At 56.3% G+C, this 23,009-nt stretch overlaps 2 protein-coding genes across 3 annotated transcripts in view; both read right to left on the bottom strand.

Moving 5' to 3' along the window:
* The window catches only part of TCERG1 (transcription elongation regulator 1), a 29,290-nt gene extending 24,952 nt beyond the window's left edge, over positions 1 to 4,338 (bottom strand). For both annotated transcript variants that reach the window (XM_062501933.1, XM_062501934.1), the window contains exons 1-4: positions 4,268 to 4,338; positions 3,197 to 3,422; positions 609 to 761; positions 240 to 477 (exon numbers count right to left, since the gene is read on the bottom strand). In XM_062501933.1, coding sequence (XP_062357917.1) covers positions 240 to 477; positions 609 to 761; positions 3,197 to 3,422; positions 4,268 to 4,338 — 688 coding nt within the window. The remainder of the gene's footprint in view (positions 1 to 239; positions 478 to 608; positions 762 to 3,196; positions 3,423 to 4,267) is intronic.
* An 8,634-nt stretch (positions 4,339 to 12,972) lies between these two features.
* POU4F3 (POU class 4 homeobox 3) lies at positions 12,973 to 14,205 on the bottom strand. The gene is made up of 2 exons (XM_062502238.1): positions 14,086 to 14,205; positions 12,973 to 13,821 (listed from the first exon to the last, which is right to left on the bottom strand). The coding sequence occupies exons 1-2, from the start codon at positions 14,203 to 14,205 to the stop codon at positions 12,973 to 12,975; spliced, it is 969 nt and encodes a 322-aa protein (XP_062358222.1).
* Positions 14,206 to 23,009: the final 8,804 nt, after the last annotated feature.

Here is a 23,009-nt window from a genome sequence, read left to right as displayed (position 1 = left end):
GATGTGTAATAGCTCTGAGATGATGTGATAACAGAAGAAAAATATACAAAGACCTGAAGAATTCTTTGAGATTGGGGAGACAAAAAGTTTGCATGCAAGGTTCTTCTGGACTAAACACTGTACTTTAAATTCACACTCCATGCTGAAACAACTTTGTCCTGAACACCCAGGCTTTGCTGCAGCCATTCCCCATGCAGCACCCCCACCACCGTAAGGCTGAGGCACCCCCAGGTACTCACTGGAGTTGGTCTGGGACACGGAGGTGGCCGTGGTGGTGGTGGAGGTGGTGGAGGACTGCGTGCTGGAGGAGGTGGATGGAGATGCTGCAGATGCAGGGCTGCTGGTGGTGGGGGTGGAGGCCCCCACGGCCTGGGCCTGGGCTGCCAGCATGGGCGTCAGCTCTGACTGCTGGATGACCTTGACCCCGTCGGGCTTGGTCCACGCCGACTCGCGCGTCCGTGCGTTGTAGAAATAAACCTGCGGTGGGACAGCGAACGTCACGGCACAGCTCCCTGCTGCCAACAGCCCTGCTCCTGCAGGGTCCCCAGCCCAGGGCCTGCCTGTGTCACCCGGGCTCACTGCAGCACCACCCACGGCACCCATCTCACCTTCCCGTCTGGAGTTTTGTTCTCTACCCAGATCTCCTCAGCTGGGGGCATTGCTGGTGTTCCTGGCGCAGAGACCGGCGGCATTCCTGGAGGGAACATCATACCAGGAGGTGGTGGCATGCTACCCATGGGAGGAGGCATAAATGGTGGTCTCTAAAGGCACATAATAACAATAATGATGATAACGATAACAACATAATTTCAAGCAGTTTTCTTTTCTTAGAAAACCAAGAGACACTACACCAGCAGTAAGGACAGCTGTGTCAGGCTTGGAAGCTTCTCTAACAATCCAGTGCTCCCAGCTCAAGCAATGTGCTTCCTGCCAACCCCCCACCCATGGAGAACACCTGAAGCCACCACTTCACTTCTGAGATGCAAACATCAAGGCACCTGAAAAAGGTTGCATGAACAGAAACGTGGTCAAAGAAAAGTCCAAAAGTCTTCTCCTGAAAAGGAGAAAATATCCCAATGCAAGGAAGAGAAAGAATGGAAGAGCTGTTCCCAAACAGCTGCTACTCAGACATCCCCATCTGTGAACCAAATACCCCAGAAACCCAACAACCCTCCCAGGAAAGAAATGTTAAAAAAAAAAACTCAAATTACAAGTAATAATCCTGTTTATGAGCACAGCTGAGCAGTGGGCCTAATTAAAATCCATTACACTCCTAAATTTCCCACTAACTAAAATTCTAACTAGTGCCAATTAAAATAAAAATAAGACAAAAATAAATGTTCATTATTGCATGATAACAAATCCTGACCTGTCCTGCACACAGTTACCTGAAAGCCTAAACACCTGTCTGTAATTCAAAGTACATTCAGTTCTTACATTTCAATTGTTTACTTGGACAGTCTGAAATCCCCTATATGCAACAAGTGCAGTTACATATGCAACAAGAACACTCTCCTGTAAAAACAGTCGACAAGTTTTTTATCTTGCTCTGCAAACACCTACAGCTGCCCTAGTTATGGCCATCACTCCAGCTCTCACTGAGTGACAGCCTCGAGTGCCATGTTCACCCCGAGCCTGCCAGGGTCAGACTGGGGCTGGGACAGCCCAGGACACCCCATGGCACAGGAAGCTCGGGTGGCTCAGTGACAAGCTGCACACACAGGCCTGAGCTGCCTCCCTGCAGCCACAACTGCAGCTGCACCCCTGGCAGCAGCCAGTGCTGCCACGTCCTTGCCTTCTGTCGGGAGCTGCCCTGAGATCCAACTTTCTGCTCTACAAGCAGAATTTTAAACTGCTCTTTAAATCCACATACCAAACCAGTAATGATTATTTACATTAAATACTACTAAAAAAAAGAAGCCAAGAGTGTATGGATGGCACTCTACACAAACAAAAAAAGCCCTCAACTCGACTGCAGACTGTCTGCCTTCCCTCCCTTGTTCCTCCCCAACAGCTCCTGCAACTGCTACACCATGAGCTTCCTCCTTGCTCTTACAACCTGTACGAAGAACCCAGTGAGAAGCAGCCCACTCTTCACCTGTTACAGCTCCCCGTCCAGGAGTACAATCACATGGGCAGTCAGTGCCAGGTGTGCAACCAGGGCCCCACACATCATGAGCCCTGCTCCAGGCACAGCTCCCCCCGTTCTGACCATGGACCCTTCACCACCACATCTGCCTTTGCACTGGACACTGGGCAGGGAGTGAAGCCCAGCCCTCAGCGTGGAGCAGAGCACAGTGTCAGCACACCCTGGACACACCAGCCATGGCTGGTGCTGCTGAGGAGCTGCAGCACACCCTGGATGGAAATCAAACACAGAAATCAGGGGGAGATCCACAGCCAGGCCCAGGATCCAAAGTAACTTTGGTTGGTTCTTCAAACTGCAATTATGAATAATGGATTTAATCCATTATTTACAGCACGTGGTACCATTCAGCTCCTCAGCCTGCCTGCAGGCCTACAGGACACTTACACTGCCTAATGGGAAGGCACCCCCACAAAGCAATTAAAATAACAGCACAGAGCAACTTAAACAATCCATTTCTCATTCACAAAGGTGCTGTCCCTTGCAAACTGTTCAGGCCTCAGAAAAACACACATATGACCTTAAACCATCCGTCAATTTAGCAGCAGAGGAACTGAGCAGGAGTATATGCACATCACAGGTATGCAGTGGTGTATAACATGCACCTAAACCCTGTGCTCTCATCTTGCCTTGCTGTTTCCTTCACCCATTCCAATGACTGCTCTCATACTATTTCCACACAATCACAGAATCAATTACATTGGAAAAGACCTCCCAGAACATCAAGTCCAACCTGTATCCAATGTCCACCTTGTCCCCAGCCTGGAGCACTGAGTGCGATGTCCTGTTATTCCCTGGGCACCTCCAGGGATGGGGATTCCAGCACCACCCCGAGTCTCCTTTTGTCCAGGTTGAGCCCCCCTAGATCCCTCAGCTGCTCTCATCAGACTTGTGCTCCAGACTCTCCACTACCTTTATTGCCCTTCTCTGGACATACTCCAGCATTTCCAAGTCCTTCCTGAAATTGAGGGGCCCAGAACTGGACACTTCCACAAATGAAAATAAACGAAAAATCCCTAAATCCCACTTACACAACCCAGAATTCCTTACCTGTAGGTGTGGAGGCCCCATGGGTGGGGGTATCCCCCCCGGTGGCGGCATCGGGGGCATGCTGGGGTCAAAGGGGGGTCGGCCGAAGGGGGGCCGGGGGGGCGGAGGAGGGCCCCGCATCATCCCAAAGGGCGGGGGCGGCCGGAGGAGCGGCGGGGGCCCCCGCAGCACCGCACTGGGGGGTGGTGCGGGGCCGCGGAACCGCAGCGCCTGCTGCTGAGCCATCCTGGGGAGAGAGGGACACAGGAACACGGGTCACTGCCACTTGCTGCCGAGATGTAGGAAAAGCAGCTGCGACAAGAAACCGGGAAAAACCCAATAAACACCAACAGGGCATGTACAAAACATGTCACATTTGAGTGGGTAAAGTCAAGCGGGCAACTATTTCAAAATGTTTTTCTGCTTCACAATTCAAGGTTACTAGTCCTCAGATGTGAATCTCTCCTCATGAAAATGGACAGCCAGAGCTGGGATGGGGTACGCAGCCACTGGGAAGCGCATCCTTCCTTATCTGCCAGAGCTCCCTGAGCAGACGCGGTGCTCTGACTCCTGCCTGCAAGTCCTTGCCGAGCCCCTGAAGCCGTCCGTGCCCGGCGGTGTGGGCTGGCAGCACCAGGGCCTGACAGCAGCTCCTGCGTCCCTCGCAGCTGGGACCCGCGGCAGGGCCCGGCCCGACCACCGCTGTCCTTGCGCTGAGCCACCCGGCTCTCCGCACGGGACCTCAGAAAAAACAAGAGCCTTCAAGAGCAGCGAAAGCTCCTCTGGGGGGACAATTTCACCCAGCACTGAGGGCACTGCGATACAATGGTCGCATGAGGACTCCGACTCGAAAAAATCTAAGGTTATAAGACGGTGAGCGACAACAGACACGGTCTGTCTTGCAGTCCGAGGGGTCCCTCCGTCCCACGCCCGGGAGCGCCCCCGGCCCGGTGAGCGGGAACAGGGCCCGGCCCGCCGCACGCGGGGCCGGGAACGGAGGCGGGAGAACACCCGCTGGCCCACCCGGCCCCGCCCGGCTCCGCCCCAGTTCTCCCGGCAGACGAGCCTCGGCCCGGCAATAGCCCGCCGTACCGGAGGTCAGTGCCGAAGCGCTCGCCCGCCGCCGCCTCCCCGTCGCCGCCGCCGCCGCCCCGCTCCGCCATGGCCGCCACCGTCGCGCGCACCCGCCCCACCCCGCGCGGGCCCCGGCGCGCCCCATTGGACTGCACGCCCGCCCGTCAGCGCGCGCGGGGCCGAGCCCGGCCCGCCATTGGCCGCCGCGCCCGCCGCCTTTGAATGGGGGGAGCCGGGCGAGTCGCGATTGGCTGAGAGCGGGCGGCCCGCGCCGCTCGTGCCTGGGGTCACGTGAGGTGCGACCCGGGGAGGGAACCGGAAGTTACTCACGTCGCAGCGGGAAGGGCAGGAGCAGCATCCAATTAGCGGGCGGAACCACGCGCACCAATCAGCGCCCTCAGCCGGCGGTGCGTGCCCCCCGAAACCACATGGGGGAAAGTCTCACCCCGTGACGTCACGGGGCACGGAACCAATGAGCTATCCCGGCGCGCGGAGCCCGGCGGCGACTAGGGGGCGCTGTGCGCGCGGGGGTCCGGGGGATACAGGGGGCTCTGAGGGACCCGGGGGGCTCTGAGGGACCCGGGGGGGTTTGAGGGATCCGGAGGGCTCTGAGGGACCCGGGGGGCTCTGAGGTACCCGGGGGATCCGGGGGGCTCTGAGGGACACGGGGGGGTTTGAGGGATCCGGAGGGCTCTGAGGGACCCGGGGGGCTCTGAGGTACCCGGGGGATCCGGGGGGCTCTGGGGGACACGGGGGCCTCTGAGGGATCCGAGGGACGAGGGGATCTCGGCCCTGTGCGGGGCCCCGCTGTGGCGGGGCAGGACCCCCAGGCCGCGGTGGGCCGGGGTCCGCAGCCCTCGCTGGAGGCAGCACCGGCGGGCTCGCCCGGGGAGCCCGGCACGGGGGGAACGGGACGAAGAGCTGGACGGCGGGGGAGGCACCGGCGGCCTGGAGCCGCCCTGTCCCGGCTGCCTGTGACCGCGCCGTGGGCACGGGGAGAGCAGCTCCTCCTGGGGGCACTCGCAGCTCCGGCTCGGCAGCGACACCGGGAAAACCCCGGAGTTACCGTTACCACCCCTGCGGTGACCACCGCCAACACCGGGAGCTCAGCTCTGGCGACGACGCTGCGCTTGGAATGGATGGGACATCGAGCACTGCTGGGCAGCTGCCGGCAGCTGTAGCGCTCGTTGCGAAGGAACAGATGGGTGGCGCAGAGCAGGGACGTGTTCCCGGGACGCAGTCCTGTGGCCGTCAGGACTGTCCATCTCTAACTGGTTTTGTGATCCCACATTTCCCGTTCCTCTCCTGCTCTCAATAAAAAGATCTGTCTCTTCTCAGATAATGAAAATAAGGAATTGCTAGGGACCCTTTTGCTAGGGTCAGTGCTGAGCCACAGACACCATTACACACTTGGAGCTCACAGCTCAGGATCTTTTTTCATGTGTTTTGCGTGCAGTTCCTGCTACTGTGAGGATTTGGGACAGGTCAGCGGGTGCTGGGACTCCCCGGGAGCCTGAGTGTCCTGCTCCATTCCATCATGTCCTGCTCCATCCCAGCATGTCCTACTCCATGTCCAGGGTGGCAGCAGGGCAGGGGCCAGGGCTGTCCCTGCTCCGTGCCTGCCGGGTGAGGGCACAGTGCCTGCTCCACTCTGCAGGGGCAGGAGATGGACTGTGGTGTCCCATCCCGCATCCATCTCACCAGCCCCTTCTGACGGCAGAGATTAAAACCGTCTTTGCCCATGAGTGCTCAAATGCTCCACACACAGTGGGGCTGCCTGCCTTCCACATGTCTTTCATCCTCTTTTTATCTCCCTGTTCAAGGGTTGTCTCCATGTTTTATTGATGTCAAGCTAGCAGGCAGAAGCAGCTGCAAGGCCCTATCCAAGTTCGGGGGGGCTGGAGCCTCTGCTGTACTCCAACCCCCTCACCTTTGTGTTCTCAAAACATTCCAGTCAGGAATTGCCAGGCTGCAGCTCCTTCAGGAACAGTCAGTTAATGGTGAGCTGCAAAACACGAGTCATTTTGCCAAACCTGGTGGCAGCTCCCTGTGCTGGAGGACATGGCTCTTGGCAACAGCACAATTGACTGTGATTGATATGCACTTTCCTGGATTTCATTGAAATCAAGTATTCCAGTGGCTCAGTTCATTGTTTGCCTGGACACCCTCCCTAACTCCCCGTAGGCTCTGGGGTTGCAGGTGTGAGGGGACTCACCAGCAGGCTCTCTTAATCCCCTCAGGAAGCCGTGGCACTGCTCCCAGAGCTGGGACGATGTTGCTGGCCATGCTTCTTGGGGAATGGGGCTGTGGCCAGCTCTGGAGCAGGGGAAATCTCTGTGGGAGAATCCCAAACCCCCATCCACTGCAGAGCTAGCTGATGGAATTCTGCAAATGGAATGGCTGTGGGTATGCTGGGCATCCAGGAATTTTTCCAGAGAAGCCTGCAGCTGGGACCCCCACTGCAGCCCTGGTTCCCCTGTCTCTCCCACCAGTCCTCCCCAGACCTGTTGTTCCCTGGCTGGAAAGCTGCTGGCTGTGCTGTGCCAGGTACCAGCACAGAGCTGCTGTGCTGCTGTCACTGCTGCTGCTGTTGCTCCAGAATTTGCTCACAGGGAGGTTTAAACTGGGAACCTTTTCAAGTATTTGGATCTCTGTAGTTTTTAAAAGGCTGTTTGTGACACAGTCTGACTTCTCTGCCAGTCATATGGGAAAGAGTCCTGAAACTCCACAGTGTGGATGTTCCCTCCCAGACATGCCCACATTCTTGTGTTTTCTTGGTCCAAGGTGAGTGGCCTGCTTCATCCTCGTTGCAGTTCTGTGCCTGAGTGGTTTCAGCACCAAGGCTCCCTCTGGAGCAGTGTGGCAACCCTAGAGCTGCTGTGGGCTCCCACTGCTGGGACTGGTCCCTGTCATGGAGCTGCAGCAGCTGTGGGGTTGTGTTGTCTCAGAGACACCGACATCCTGCCATTCTTTTTTAATTTTTTCAGATTTCAGGTTGAAGTGTGATGACAAATTAAAAATTTTGCCCTGGGCTGTCTGCAGGGCCTCTGGGCTGCTGCAGTGCCAGCATCTGCTGGGGAGAACCCCAGATCCCATGCTGGAGGGTGGCAGCAGGGGGGAGGCTCCTGCTGGCACCGAGGTGCTTCTGCTTCCCCAGCCCCCCTTGGCCTCACGGTTCAGTGCTGAAATTTGGGCTGAAGCCATTGGGCTCATGCCCTGTCCCCTCCAGCCATGGGAGCCTTGGGGGCCATGGCTGCTGTGCCCCTGCTTGGCCTTGGAGCTGGGCTGGCCCATTCTGAGGCCACGTGAGGCATCATCTGGGCATTGTGGGGAGCAAGTGGGTCTGGGCATTACTGAAATTTAACAGGGCACCTCCCTGTCTGTCAGCACGGCACAGCATGGCATGATATGCCGCATGCAGGCTCCGGGCATGGAGCTCCCTGGTCTGGTCCCAGGCTTTCCCTGCATTTACATGAAATCATTCAATTTTTTCTCTACATATGGAGCCTGCAGATTCCCTCCTGCATGGGGAAAGGGAATGCGCTCTCAGCCATGGTAAGAGCAGCACATGGGTGGGAGGTCTGGAAGGTGCCTGAGTCAGTCAGAGCAGGGGTTTACCCAAACGGGCTCGGAGGTGATGGCAGGAAGGAGGCCAGCAGAGCAGAACCCAGCCTGGCTGCCTGCAGCACCATTACCTCTTGCAGCTCCTTGGCCAGTCCTTGTGATTGCATTAGCCATAGCAGAGCTGGGAGCAGGCCCTGGCCAGGAGGGTGCTTGGCCACACCCTGAAATTCTGGGAACATCCAGGGAAAGATCGCCTGTCTTAAAACAGCCACAAAGCTGACGCTGATAGAAGGAGACCACTAAAAAGCTATGTGATATTCTGGTGTTGGCTCTGCTGCTGGTCCCTCTCTCCCTCTGTTGCTGCTGGTATTTTATGAAATATTGATGTGCCTAGGTGCTGCAGGCCTAGGGAGGGGCTGCGGGACGGGCTGCGGGATGGGCTACGGGATGGGCTACGGGATGGGCTACGGGATGAGCTACGGTACATGGGCTACGGGATGAGCTACGGGATGGGCTACGGGATGGGCTACGGTACATGGGCTGCGGGATGGGCTACGGGATGGGCTACGGTACATGGGCTACGGGATGGGCTACGGGATGGGCTACGGTACATGGGCTACGGGATGGGCTACGGGATGGGCTACGGTACATGGGCTACGGGATGGGCTATGGTACATGGGCTGCGGGACGGGCTCAGTGCCAGTCCCTCGGCTGGGGCACGGAATGGGACTCCTGGCTGGAGCAGGCGAGAGCTTCCCACGGGATTGGAGACGCCGTGATCGCTTCCCTTCTCGTGCGAGGCTTTTTTCCAGCTCCTGACCACGACTTGTGGTCCCCTCGAGTGTCCTCTTGCAGCCCGTGCTGCCGCGGGCTCCTCCTCTGGGCTGGCAGCACCTCCTGGACGGGCGGCACAGGGGCTGCCCGGGCTCCCCGGACCGCCCCACGGAGCAGGAGCGGCAGGGACAGCGGAGGGGACACCGGCAGGGACAGCGGAGGGGACACCGGCAGGCTCCGTGTCCCTTCCCACGGGACTCGCAGCTCGGTCTGTGCTGGCCCTGCGCGAGCGCGTGTGACAGGGCGACAGGGAAAGGAGATCATCCTCGGAGCGCTGCAAATGTGCTCCTTCCCCGAGAGAGCGGCAGCGCTCCGGCTCGGGGGTTAATATTTCATGAGGTTCTAGGGCAGAAGCTGGCTCTGAGGCACGGGCTGGACGTGCGCTCCCGTTTCCTCGGCAGAACGGGAGGATCCCGGGGGCCCCGGCGCTGGGGAGGGGCTGCGGCAGGTGACGGATCCCTGCGATTCCAGAGGGCTGCTCCATCCCGGCTCCTTGGGCCGCCTGGGACTGTGGTGAACCGGAGTCACCCTCTCCTCAGGCCACAGCTCTGCTGTGCTGTTCTGTCTCAGGAATGGCATCGCTGTGAAATCCCAGGATGGATCTCATGGCCAATTTGCTCAGGTTCCCTCAGCGGGGGCTAATGTGTTTTCCATGTTAGCGTGCCCGCACGTGGCGTCCAACCTGACTGCAACATGGAGCCACTAATCCTACATGACTGGCACACATGTCCCATTGCCAGGGGACACGGCTGCATGCATCGCTGCCAAAGTGCTCCTCCAGTGGCTTTTGCCTGGGCTGACCCCAAATTTACAATATTTCAGGTTTCCTCACCAAAGGAGGAAGCAAACAACTTTTCCCACCGCAGTGTCTCTGACAAGGAAAACATTTTCTCTATGCAAAATGTTTCAGGTTCCTTAATTTCCCTTCCCCTGACCCCTGCTAAAGAAACTACTGAGCAAAAGCACAAAATCTCTCTTTGGAAAGTTCGACATTGAAAGGATTAATAAAATTTTTCCTAAATATTTCCTTATGTATGCATTTGAGACCCACTGGTGTTGGGCAATGTTGCTGGGAGCAGGCAGTACCAGGGGGTTGCTCCTGGTGCTCTGGCCCCAGAGCCCTGATGGTCCCATCCCAGAGTCCCAGTTCTCCCAGGTGCAGATGCCAGGCCTGGCTCCAGCCCTGGGGACCACAGCTCCCAGCCCAGAGCAAAACCTGGGCAGCAGCAGAAACCACTGTCCTAAGGAACGCTTTTAAACTCAAACTGAATGTGTCTCCTTGGGAGTACAAGCGTCTTTGAAAACTCAGGAGAAGCAAAACACTGAGGGCAGAAGGCGTGGAGGAGAAGGGGACTGGAAGCTTGGAATTTTGCAGCTGAAAATCAGTTTTCTCTGGGAAAGCAGCATGGCACCAGCTCCAGCTCTCCTTGGCAGTGGCTGCTTCTTGGATTTTCTGGTGACACCATGAGCATGGGCTTGGCTCTACGGCAAGCTGAGACCCTCAGCAGGTCCTACCATGTCCTCAGGACAGGGGTGGCTGGACCCTGCCATGCTGGGGCCATGCACACACCCACTCACACCCATGTACACGTATGTGCATACACACACACATGTGCTCCTGCCCGGCCATCAGCTATTCCCATCTGCACACCACAGCACCTGCTGCCTTGCTCCCCAACTCCCCGAGCCCCTGAGCCCTCTCTTCTCTCTCCCCCCTCCTCCTCACACATGCTTTTGTACAACTAGGAGCTCCCCCGGCCCCTCGTGTCATCAGATGTGCTGCTATTGATTTCCTCCCTGCATTTGTTTTTGTTATTTATTATTAATGGGATCATTTTTCCATCCTCTGTGCATGAAGGCAAATTTTGTGTAAAAATCAATTGAGTGAGCAGTGCCAATGGCTTGTTTGGTTTTCTGTGCTTTCTTCTCCTGTGCATAGGTCCTGGGAGACAGAGAGCAAGATATTAAAGAACAAGCATGGAACAGGGAAAAAATAATAAATCAATCGTCCGTGGTTCAGAAACCATAGACAGGGGCTTGCCTGCTGTGTCTCTTACACGTGTACTGGGCATTTCCTATTTCAGTAGGTTTCCCTTTCCCCTTTATTTGGGCTGTCACTGAAAGGGAATTCCCTTTCTCATCAAATTTCACACGCATTTTTCATTTTACCTGTGGGAGGTGGGTTTGTGCATGAGGTTTATTTTGAATAATCAAGTGTCCCAGGGTAGGTCCCTACTGCCCAGGACAAGGAGTACCAGACCTCCAAGAAAACAGTGAGTCCTGAACCCCAGGCACCTGGAGAAGCCGGTGAGGCAGGAGGGAGTGGGGGCGGGAGACTCTGATGTGGTGGCAGCTTCTCACAGACCTGGAATTCCAAGCACTGGCTCCGTCTTGCCTCCCATCGCCTGCTGGCTCCGGGGAGCTGCTCGTTATTCTGAGGGGAAAACGTGGGCAACTTCTTTGTGCCTCTTCAGCGTTAAATACCGGTTCTGAACTATTTCGAAGCGGAAAGAAATCCATCATCCCCAGCTCCAGGAGGACTAGATGAGCTTTCTGTATCACAGTGGGTTTACCCCAGAGCTTTGAGAGCCAAACCCAGGGACAGACTAAGGCACCAGTGATGGCCAACCATCATAGACCTGACCTCCACAGCAAATCTCGAACGAAGTGATCAGGTCCTATATGTGAAATCTGGGCGGTGACCCCGTCCAGAGGACCGCCGGGAGAAAAGGAGCCAGGAGGGAGGGAAGGTGAGCTAAAAGATCAAGGGGCTTAAGGTGTTGCCGGTGAATGTGTTGGAGGTGAGGAGGAGCTCCCAGGAGGTGCGGGTTCGGGAAAGTTCGTTTAGAAATTGTTTTAAATCTTTAAGGCGTTCTCCAGAGCTGTGCAAAAGGGACAAACGCGGAAACGTCACAAACCCACGAAGCCGGGCAACAGCAGGACAGCCACAGGTAAAACAGCGGCGATCCCTTTGCCGCTGTAGGAACGAGCCCGGTCCGGTCTCCCTTGTGGAGGCGCGCAGGGACAGAGGGGCAGCCACGGAGCCGTGAGGGTGTTCTGCACTGCCGGCTCGGAGCGGGGCTCGGCGAGGCTCACACTGGATTTAACCCGAGCCGGGGAGGACACTGACCCCGTCCGAGAGCAGCGCTAGCGGTTGTCTCAGCTGGAAAACAAAAGAAGTGAGGCCGCGGTGCCCCGCGGCAGCGGCACCGCCCGGGATCGCGCTGGATCTCCATTCCCGTGCCAGGAAACGCTCCCGACCCGTGGCCGCTCCTCCGGCGGCCGCGGCGCCGGTCCTCAACCCGGGGTCTGGGCAGCTCCCAGACACACACGGAGACAAGGGAAGAGATAAAAGCACATCTTACCTGTAAAAACACGGGCCCAGAGTCCGCAGCTGCTGGGCAAGATGCGGTCGGAGTTGTCTTCTTCACAGTGTGGCAGGTGACTAACATCGCGTCACCTTTATTCTAAATTTTCAGAGCCCACAATATAATGTAATGACGTAAGGGCATTTTTTGTTATAGGAGTTTTGATTGAGGAAAAATCATTGAGGACGACTGGGAAAACGCGGCGCGAGGAAGCTTTACCCGTGAGGAAAGGGTGTATTCGTGAGATCGTTTCCTGACGGGGGAGGAGGATGAGACCCGGTTCTCAAGTTCGATGTTTGTCACTCATTGAAATGCTAAAGTGGAATATCCAGAGGAGGCTCACGGTCCGAACATTAATCTTTAATAGTTAAGGTGCTTCTGGGAATCTCAAATAAAAACCCTTTCCCCCTCCTGAACAGATTCCGAAACGAACCTGGCATGGGTTTTGGTGGGGGGATGTTTCCGTTTCCCGCGGGGCCCGGCGGGGTGAAGCCCGGTTCCGTGTGGGGGGACCTCGCCCCGCTTAGGGGAGTTTATTGAGGGTGCTCTTGCAGGTCATTTCGGGTATTCCCGTCGGCGCTGCGGCGCGGGGCGGGGAGGAACGACACATCCCGGTGGGTTGAAAAATAAAACTTTATTAGGGAGCGGGGCGCGGGGCTCGCAGTGCGGCGGAACGGGGCAGAACCGCGGGCGCGGTGTGAGCGGCTCTGCCCGGGGCGCGCCCCGAGGCCTCGCCCGCCGCCAGCGGAGTTCGGGGACCTGCAGGATTCCCGTCGTGCGGCTCCGCTCCCCGGTTCCGCTCCCCGGCTCCGTGTCCCGCTGGGCTTCTGTCCCGGGCTGGCTCTGCGGGACGGGGCGGGGCGGGGGGGGGCTCAGGGCCGTCCGTCCCGTCCCGTCCCGTCCCGTCCCGGGTCTGCAGGACCGTCGGGACCGTCGGGGCTCTCGGGGCCGGGGCCGTCAGTGCACCGCCGAGTACTTCATGCGCTTCTGCTTCTGGCGCTGGTTGCAGAACCAGACGCGCACCACGTTCTTCTTGAGGTCCAGTTTCTCGGCGATGGCCGCGATCTTCTCTGCCGAGGGCCGAGGCTGCAGAGCGAAATACGCCTCCAGCGAGCGCCGCTCGGGCGCGGCGATCGAGGTCCGCCGGCGCTTGCGCTCGGCGCCGGGCGGCGGGTCGGGGCCGGCGGGGCGGGCTCGCCGGGCGGCCTCGGCGCCCTCCAGCCAGGCCTGAAGCACCGGCCGCAGCGCCGTCATGTTGTTGTGCGACAGCGTCAGCGACTCGAAGCGGCAGATCGTGCTCTGGCTGAGCGATCCCACGCCCGGCAGCTTCAGCGCGGCCAGCGCCGCCCCCACGTCGGCCTGGGTGACCCCCAGCCGCACCCGCCGCTGCTTGAACCGCTCGGCGAACGCCTCCAGCTCCCGCGGGTCCGCGGCGGGCGCGGGAGCCCCCGGGGCGCCCACGGGCACGGGCAGGGGTCCCGCGGCGGCGGCGGGCAGCGGCGGGGCGGGCAGCGCGGGGGGCTCGGCCAGCCCCGTCACGGCCAGCGACGGCGAGAGGTGCTCCAGCAGGTCGGAGCCGTCCAGCGCCGGGTGCGGGAGCGGGTGCGGGTGGGCGGCGAGGGCGGCGGGGTGCGGGAGGGCGGCGGCGGCGCAGGGGACGCCGCTCATGGCGTGGAAAGCGGCGTCCGGCTTGAAGTGGGGGTGGAGGTGGTGGCCCTTGGCGTGGGGGGCGATGTCCGCGGCCGCCAGCGCCTCTGCGCGGGCCAGCAGGCTCTCATCGAAGCTCCCAAATATATTGCCCTGCAGCTGCGAGCAAGAGCACGCATGGCGAGGTCAGTGGGGAATTCTGTCATCTCCGCCTGAAAAACCGTCCCCGGCACCGCGGGTCCTCCCCGGAGCTCAGGTCATAAAAATTAATAGGAAGGTAGAGGCCCCGCTCCGCACGGCGCGGATCGGGGGCGGGCGCGGAGCCGCGACGCGCGGCGGTGCTGCCGACATGAAAAAAACATTAACCCGGTGCCTGTCAGAAAATGTGCCTTAGAGCGGTAATTGCGCTGCATGCACACGTACCTGCGGGGCCGGGAGGCAAACTCTGCGCATCGCCTCGGTGCCGGCGTGCAGGCCGGGGAACTTGGGCTCCTGGAGGGCGGCGGGCACGGCGAAGGGCTGCTTGGCGTCCATGGCCATCATCTCGGCGCGGCCCGCGGGCTGGAGACCCCGGGCATGGGCGCGGGGCTGTGTCTGCCCCGGGCACTGCCCGAGCGAGCGGTGTTCGATGGCAGAGCTCCGCCGGCGCCCGCCCCCGCTCCGCTCCCTCGCTCATCTTACACATCGTGCACGGTGCCCGCCCGCACGGGCCGCGCACGCGTGATGAGCCCGGGCAGGACGGGCAGGGCACGGGCGGGGAGACCCTCCGGTGCCCCGGGACCAGCGCCCCGCCCGGGGCTCGGGGCAGGAAGCGCCGTCGCGGGTGCGCGGCCACCGCCCGAATCCCGCCCGAATCCCGCTCTTGCCTCGGTCGGCAGGTCCCGGGGGAAGGGAGAAGAGGGCGTTTCTCCGTGGGCAAAACCCGCGGGCTGACGTTTGGAGTAGAGGGGTCGTCGTCCACACACCCAGCCCTGGGAAAGCGGTTCTGAAGGTGCCATTGTTCTATTACCGAGCGGCCCTTTCATTTCTGCTCTCCCAATCTTCACACATCTTCAGATATTAGTGTACTTTGAGGGACCAGAGATGTAAATATTTTGCAAAATTCGAACTTCTTAAACAAAAATAAAACCTGCTCCGAGATTTAAAGTTTCCAAGACTTATAACCCTCGGTAAATTCGGACCAAGGGCAGAAGGAGCTGCTGTCTGGTTTCTGACAAATGTACTGACTCTGACCGTGGGCAGAGAAAAGAAGCGGTGCTGCAGTGCTGAAACGGGCTCCTTTGGAAACGCCCCGAGCCAAGAGCGCCGTGTCAGGGACCGGGCTGGGCGGGAAGGGTCGGCCCGGCCCGGCCGTGCGGGCGCAGCACCGCGGACAGCGCCGGCAGCGAGCGGGGGAGCGCGGCCGCTCCGCTCCCGTTCCGCTCCCGTTCCCCTCCCGCTCCGCTCCCGTTCCCCTCCCGTTCCCCCCCCGTTCCCCTCCCGCTCCGCTCCCGTTCCCCTCCCGTTCCGCTCCCGTTCCCCCCCCGTTCCGCTCCCGTTCCCCTCCCGTTCCCCCCCCGTTCCCCTCCCGCTCCGCTCCCGTTCCCCTCCCGTTCCCCTCCCGTTCCCCTCCCGTTCCGCTCCCGTTCCCCTCCCGCTCCGCTCCCGTTCCCCTCCCGTTCCGCTCCCGTTCCCCTCCCGCTCCGCTCCCGTTCCCCTCCCGCACCGCTCCGAGCCCTCCTCGCTCCCGCCCTGTTCCGTCCCGCTCCCGCCGGGCCGGGGGCTCGGGGCCGGGCCGGGCCGGGTTGGCAGCTCCCTCCCAGTGGGGGAACCGGCGCGTTGCGGCGAAGCTGCCTGCCCTGATTTATGATAAAACATTTAAAGGAAATCATTTATATTTCAGAGGCCCTAAATAGCTGCATGAAAGTTTTATCTGCGAAGTGGCACCGCTTTAAAGGCGGCCCTGCTTGCTAGAAGTAATTAATAGAGGGATAAATTTCAGGCCCTTGTTTTGTTTTGGTTTGAGCCCTCCCTTCATTTAGTGCTGTCTGTTAAAATCAACAAGAAGATGTGAAAGGTGGATGCAGAGCCTGATCAGTGCCTGCTCGTCAGAGTCCGACACCCTGGTCCCGGCTCCGAGGGTGTTCCCACAACATTGGTCACTGTTTCCATCTCTCTGCTGTTGCTTTGCTCTCTCCCAAGTGAGGAGAAGCTGCTGGGACCCTGCACCCTCCTTCTGCTGGCCTCGCTGTCACTGCACAGACTGTTCACTGCCACGGCCGAGCATCACCTGTGTGATCTTGGGGTTTAGGGGCTCCCTCTCCCATCCCATCCCATCCCATCCCATCCCATCCCATCCCATCCCATCCCATCCCATCCCATCCCATCCCATCCCATCCCATCCCATCCCATCCCATCCCATCCCATCCCATCCCATCCCATCCCGCAGGCAGCCGGGAGCTGCTGAGCTCCCTTTAATGGATGCTGTGAAATATTGATGCTCCTGGCCCTGCCTGCTGCCGTTACACCTTCCAGCCAGGGGAGAGGAGTCTGAAGGGTAAACAATAACAAGTTAAAGGAGCCCAGATGGTTTGACATCAGAAACTGTCTGCAGACTCAAAGGTGTCACTGCAATAGATTTCAGGGATCATTCACCTGCTGGTAAATAATTAATGACATTTCTGGAAGAAAAAACCCAAACCCATACCCTGATGAAACATTGCTGGTGACTCATTGGAAATCTGAAGGCAAAAGTCAGATTAAAAACATGTGCTATTTTATCCTTTGTCACAGTTCATGGATTGTTATCCATTTTACTAATACATCAAAATACTCTGTTCTTATTTAGATTTTAATTCAAAGCTCATCACAGAGTGGTGCCAATAGGCTCTTGGTTTCATTGTATTAACTCAATTTATTTTAAAAAATATGCAGTATTTATATACAGGGCTGATGCTAAGTTTGAAATTAAATCATGAGTTATTTAATCCACAATTCATGCTGGTACCCTCTCTGCCAGGGACTGGGAGCAGCACTATGCGTTGGAGACACAAAGCTGACAGAACTCTCCTCTTTAAATGTTCTTCTGTTGCTGTTTAGAACAACTACATGATGTCCTGCACACCTGGCTCCTCTGGACGAGGCCGCTGCAGAGTTTTCCTGTGAAGCAGCCAAAGCACACACAGCTCACAGGGGGACACCTCCCTGCTGGGGCACACAGCACCTTCATCCCTTCTGCTCCTGCTTTGGAGGCTTTTCTCCCCTCCCCAGCTCAACTTGAGGCCTGGCCAGGTCTCACTGTCATGCCCTTGTGTTTGCCTTCACTGCAGATCTGGGAAAGAAATCCTATTTCCAGACCTGAGTCAAGATTTATGGTATAAAATAACTTCTGTTGCTAAAATGGAGCCAGTTATCAAAATCATAGAATCAGGGGATGGTTTGGATTGGAAGGGATACGTCACATTGCTGAGCCACAGGAGATCCCATGGGCCCACTGCTGGAGCTCGTGTGCCTGGTCCATGTGGAGGAAGAGCACTAGAGCTGACTCTGGAAGGTTCCTCCAGACCCTGATCTTGCACAGCACAGTTCCAGCACTCTGAAGTTGTGCTACACCCCAGCTGATATTGTTGTTCCACTGCACAATCTGATCGAGGAAATATCTCGAGTTACCCAGACAGTCAATTATTCATCAGCTAAATGGCCAAGCATCAATTACCTGGCCTGATTCTCTTATTCATTAAGGAGATTGAAGAAACCACCTTAACAGAGAAAAAAAAAAAGTTGCTAAGTTACAGGAGCTGTCTGTCGCCGAGGCAGTGTCAGGCTTCCAGAGCTCCAGAGGAAAGGGTCTGGCAGTGAGGAATCTCTGAGTCTGGAGGGTCCTTCAGAGCACTTGCTGTTGTGGAGCTGTTCCACGGCAGCTCTGGAAGGAATGGCTTAGGGAGAGCAGCTCGAGATGTGACTGTGCCTTGTGTGGTACCACGGGGGCCTGAAAGGGAGAACTGCAGAAGAACTTGGAGGGATAAAGGAGGGGCCAGAGCAGGACCCTCATTGCTCTGGGAAGTTTTCAGTGCAGGTGGGGGTGGGATGGAAATTGTTCCAAAGAGTACAGCTGCCAGTGGCAGCAGAGCAAGGACAGGCTTCCTCTGCAGACAGGGAGCACTTGCAGGTCCACACAGTGAGGGCCACCCTGCACAAACCCACCAGGGAGAGCTCCAGAGGGACCAGGATCAGGCCAATTGCTGAACTTCCTTCCAAGGAGAGGGAAGGGGAAGAACCTGGGGTCTGTGCATTGCTTTAGGTTAAATTACAAGTGCTTTTTCTCTCTTCTATAATTAAAATCCAAGCAGAGCTTTGCTGGCTTTGTGGGCTCCCAGCAAGCAAAGCCTCGGGCACGTCCTTGGCCTTGGGCGGTGGCATGGGTGGCTCCAGGGGCTGAGCAGGTGTTTGTGGCTGTTAATCTCACACCAAACCCAAAAGCCTTTGGCACTAGCAGAGCACTGTGGCCATATTAGAGCACGAGAATTGTCGAAGCTGTGCTGCTGCTTTGCTGTGCTGGATGACAGTGGCAGGACAAACAGCCTTGTCCTGCAGCAGCAGGTGGAAAATTCATCAACTTAGTTTTAAATTTTTCAGTAAACAGGGTTTTGATTCGAGGTTGCAGGAAAACAGGAGGCCACTCTCTTGGGACGGTCATCCTTTACTCACTTGGAAATTACATGAATTATAGAATTTGTTACTTGTGTCATTCACTGAAATTAAAATTGTAATAAAGGACACATGAGTCCTTGGTCAGAGCAACCTCTCCCCTTCCTTCTGGAGAGGATGGGAGCAATGGGGCAGTGGAACTGAACTGTTCTGTTCAGGGGTGGAACAGAACACTCATCTTCCAGGCATCTCGTTATATTTGCTACTAATTCTAGAAATACATCTAAATGCATCTAACAGGACTCTGCCAGAAGAAGTTAATGAGGAGCAAACATTAATTATTAATGCCCTGAAAGAGTAGGTCTGCTAATGTTTTTGCTAATCAACAAGTGAAACAGCTGTATCTTTGTCAGGGCAATCCTGGGGGGACAGAAGAACCATGCTGACCCATTGGACTGCCCCAAAGTCTCACCCTCTAACTCAGTGCAGGGTCTTTGCTCCCAGCCCAGCAAAGGTGCCAGAAGTGTGGGAGCATGAGCACTCTTGGCCCTGCAGTGCCCAGGAGCATCCTCTGCATCCTCACACCCTGCTCTACCCAGGGACACTGAGAGGGGGGTCTGGCCAGGGATGGCCCTGGAAGCATGGACAGAGGGAAGGTGCGGTGTGTGCCCAAAGCCAGACAGAGCTCAGGCTGTTTAAAGTCAGAGTTAATTCCCATTGGGTGCCAACACCAGCAGCTGGGACTGGGACGGCTCCAGGAGCCCCCTCACTCCTCAGCGACCTGCAGGTAACCCAAAGGCACGTGCAGCACCAAGGGAAGAGTGGATGGAAGTGTCTGACAGCACACTGAGGTCTGTGATGTTAAGTTGGCTCCAAATAATTTTCACATGAATTACTAAAGGAATGTATAATTTATCAGTGTTTAAATAAATCACTGGCAGGAGTGCTTTAAGGTTGCCAGTGCAGGTCGGGCTATAATTAACTCCCACGTCAGGGAGCCCGGGGCTGCTCCACGCGACACCAAGGCGAGCTACGGAAGGAATTCGGCTCCTAAAAATAAGATGAGTGACAGCAGAGCAGTGGAAGCCCCGAGCTGGGGGATGCTGGTGCCCCCGGGGCAGTCCAGGGCTGTCCCCAGGCTCCAGGATAGGCGTCCCCAGGGGAGGTGACCCTGGTGGAGGCTCCTGTCCCCCACCACCCCCAGCTGGCACGCTGCCGTGCTGCTGGGGGACCCTGCTGTACCCACAGGGGCCACTGCTCCTGCTCCTGCTCCTGCTCCTGCTCCTGCTCCTGCTCCTGCTCTTGCTCCTGCTCCTGCTCCTGCTCCTGCTCCTGCTCCTGCTCTTGCTCCTACTCCTGCCAGGGCTCCCCCTGGCCTTGGTCCCTCACCTCTGCCCCAGCTGGAAGCATGGAGTTGGGGGGTCCATTTGGGGTGAAGTCTCTTGACCAGGTAAAACGTATTTTTGAACTTCAAATCCGAGAGATGTTTCTGACAAAAAAAAAAAGTGTTTTCCAGATGCCATGAAAAAGTAGTGAAAAAACTTGGGCTTCTGTGGGGAAATGGGGAAGCCCCAGTGAACGAGGCACCTGGCAGCGTGGCACAGGAGCCTTGCCCTGCCCTGTCAGCCCTGCCGAGGCTCTCCCTGTCTGCTCCCTGCACCCAGCAGCAATCAGCCTACCTGAGACCAAGCAGCCATTGAAAATTGTCTGTGGAATCATCCTGGGGAGACAGAGAAAGCAAGTGCTCTAGTTTATGCATTCAGGTTTTGATCATCACAGTTGTAAGTCTGTCGTGGAATAAAGTGGTGGAAGCATATAAAAACCTCCAGAGAAACATCAGACAAGCTTATTTTTCCCTTTTGAACGCCCCTTGTGTCAGTGATCTCATCAGTGAAGGCCCAGACATGTTACACAACCTGCTCCAGAGGACAGAACTGGGTCCCCTGTTTGCAGAGATGAGTTAAAATTAGATTGCCACCTTTGGGAACCCTCTCCAGAAGTTAGTGCTGTATTCCACACAGCCTTGACTGGAGACAACAAAGAGATTCTCTGCCTGACAATTACACAATAGCTCCTGTAGCCATTTGCTTCCTTCCAAGGGGCTCCTGGCAGGATTGCAGCCCGTGGCTGTGGGAAGAGCTGGCCCACCCTGCTAACGCTGCTGCTGTGCTCAGGGACCTCTCAGATCACATTTGGAATGGCTGCAGGAAAAAATACATCCAAAGCCACACACACACACACACACACACACACACAAATGGTATTCCTCTCTAATTTTTATGTACCTCTTTCCATTAAAATGAACTTTAATTGAATAGGAAGAAGAAGTGCTTTGGCCACTAAACATTTCCTGCTCCATGCCAGGATCTGTCTCCTAAAGGACACTGCTGCTTCCTGCAGAAGGAGGCTGGCTGGTGGCTGTGGACAGGAAAAGGGCCAGGGGCAGACTCCAAAGTTCAGCTCCTGGCACTGAGATGCCTCAAAACCACAGGTTTGTCATGGAGAGGCTCCTCAGCAGCACAGAGAAGAAGCACAGGTTTTAAATCACCTTCCAGCACCTGGACACAGCAGGTACAGGAAGGGAATGACAGGAACTGGAGAAAGAGTCAAAGACCAAGAGTAAAGGCAGTAATAGAATCCAATAGCTTTCACCCCAATCTGCAAAGGAGTCAGAACTGGCAGCTGTGTCCTGCCAGGATTTGTATCCAACAGTCCAGAACACCGCAAATATGTAAGATCCTGGGAACCCACCCCGGACTGTTCAACTTCCTCCTGCTTCTGTTAAACTTTGAGCTCCCCCCCAAATGTCAAACAGCCTTTACTGACTCCCCCCACCCCATCTCCTCCCCCCTCCCTTTACCTGTTTTAACACATTCTGTTCCAGAGCACTGAGGCACTTGGAAGACTTATCTCTCAGCTCTGACCTAACCCAAAACTGCACACACATTACACACACACATAAATCCTCCTTCACACACCCACTTCCCCCCAAAGAAGTGATAATGCTTTTTTCTGAGTTGCAGTTTTTTTGAATGGCTCTCCTTCCAATTTATTTCAGTCGGAATTTTGTCTTTTCTAAATCTTGAACCATTCCATACTATAACTTCATTGCAAAAAAGTCAACATGCATCTTAGAAATTTGGCTTGTAATCAATAAAACAAACATTACATATATGAATTTTAATGTGTAAACAATTAGAAATTCAACAATATCTGCTATTATCCTATTACACAAGTTCACAATCTGTAAAAACTATAGTACAAGGTTACTATACACCAAGAGGAGCTCTGTTCCTTTTCACATGATTTTCTTATAGTGGTGCTTTCCTAAGCAGGTGCCTGGTTTAGTTTATTTTGCTCAGGATAATGCAGCATGGCAAGGGAGGGAATTCTTTGCACAGTGACTTCCTTTGTCCATCCCCTCACCCTTCAGTGTCTGTCCCCCAGCTCAGGCTGGTACCTGTGGCTGGGGCACACAGGTACCCTGAGGGTTCTGTGAATTTCCCAACAAAGCCTCACCACGAGATGAACTCAGCTGTACTGCCCTGCTGCCTATGCAAACACAGAAATCCAGCCAAAACACACCAAGACAGGCCCAGTATACCCTAAAGTACAGCGGGTCCATAAGCTTTGGCAAAAGGCAGGGCAGTTTCACAGAGCTTCCCTGGCCCTGCTCCAGTCCCTGGTGCCAGCTGTGGCCCCTCTGCCCCAGGTACAGCCAGGCTGGGGGGCACTGCCAGCCCTGGGAGCAGCAGCCACCTTTGGGATGGCACCTGGCACTCAGGCCAGCCTGCCAGGGGTGCTGCGAGGGCAAACACCAACTGTGCGAAGGTCTCAGACACGGCCCTTGCTCCTGGACACAGGTGCCACCCGTGTCACTTTAGAGCTGAAACCATATGAAAAGGAATCCATTCTGTGTGTGTGTTGAAGGCTACTGCAATTTTCCTTACAGCTTAATTAATCCACTGTAATTTTCATTTTCCAAATACAAAAATACAACAATTCTTATTGAAATCTATACGCCGGTAATTTTAGTACACAAAAAAAGCAAAATATTTACAAAATTATACAGTTTAAGAAAAAACTCTGTACAAAAAATATATAAATCCTTTTGATCCCTCTCTCCTTAAGTTGTCAAGACTTGGACATGTTTGCTGCAATGGACTTCTCAAGATACACACTGTGCCACGGACAGTAATAGGAGAAGAGCAAGACATTCTTCTAAGTCCATGGGGTGGGTTTCTCCTCCTTTTCTTCATACCTGGAATTTAGTCTCAGCAGTAGCAGGACAGTCTTAACTCTAGGAAGAAGAGAAGTTTGGAAAGAGACAGAATACTGGAGACATCCCCTTCAGTTGACAAGAAACAGGACATTATACAAGCTGGATCCCTCAACCACAGCACAAGGACAGAGTCAGCAGGGCTGTGACCCCAAAGGGTGCTCAGCAGTGCCCCTGGCCACACCCAGAGCCACAGGCAGGTACAGCTTAGGTAGGTGCTGTCCTTCAGCCAGGAATTGCCCAGGCCCACACTGGTGATCATTCAAGAAAGGAGTGCTGTGCACGGACCTGGTGCTGGTTTAGTGTAGAAATGCACATAAAACCTACTGAGGAGGGGCCAGGGCAAGGGGGCAGGCAGGGCAGGTGCTGCTGGGTGCCCCAGGCACAAGTCACAGAGCCCAGAGCCAGCCCAGCCCCTGGTCTGGGACCTGCTGTGGCTCCC

This window comes from Cinclus cinclus, chromosome 14 (genome assembly GCF_963662255.1).
Source record: "Cinclus cinclus chromosome 14, bCinCin1.1, whole genome shotgun sequence".
NCBI classification, from domain to species: Eukaryota; Metazoa; Chordata; class Aves; order Passeriformes; family Cinclidae; genus Cinclus; species Cinclus cinclus.
The sequence above is the reverse complement of the archived record's forward strand: the minus strand, read 5'-3'. Positions and strand labels throughout refer to the sequence as shown.

Coding starts and splice junctions, on each gene's coding strand:
- POU4F3 (XM_062502238.1), bottom strand. CDS start 14,205: ATGATGGCCATGGACGCCAAGCAGCCCTTCGCCGTGCCCGCCGCCCTC. Junction 13,822..14,085: donor TTTGCCTCCCGGCCCCGCAG/GTACGTGTGCAT, acceptor TCTTGCTCGCAG/CTGCAGGGCAATATATTTGG.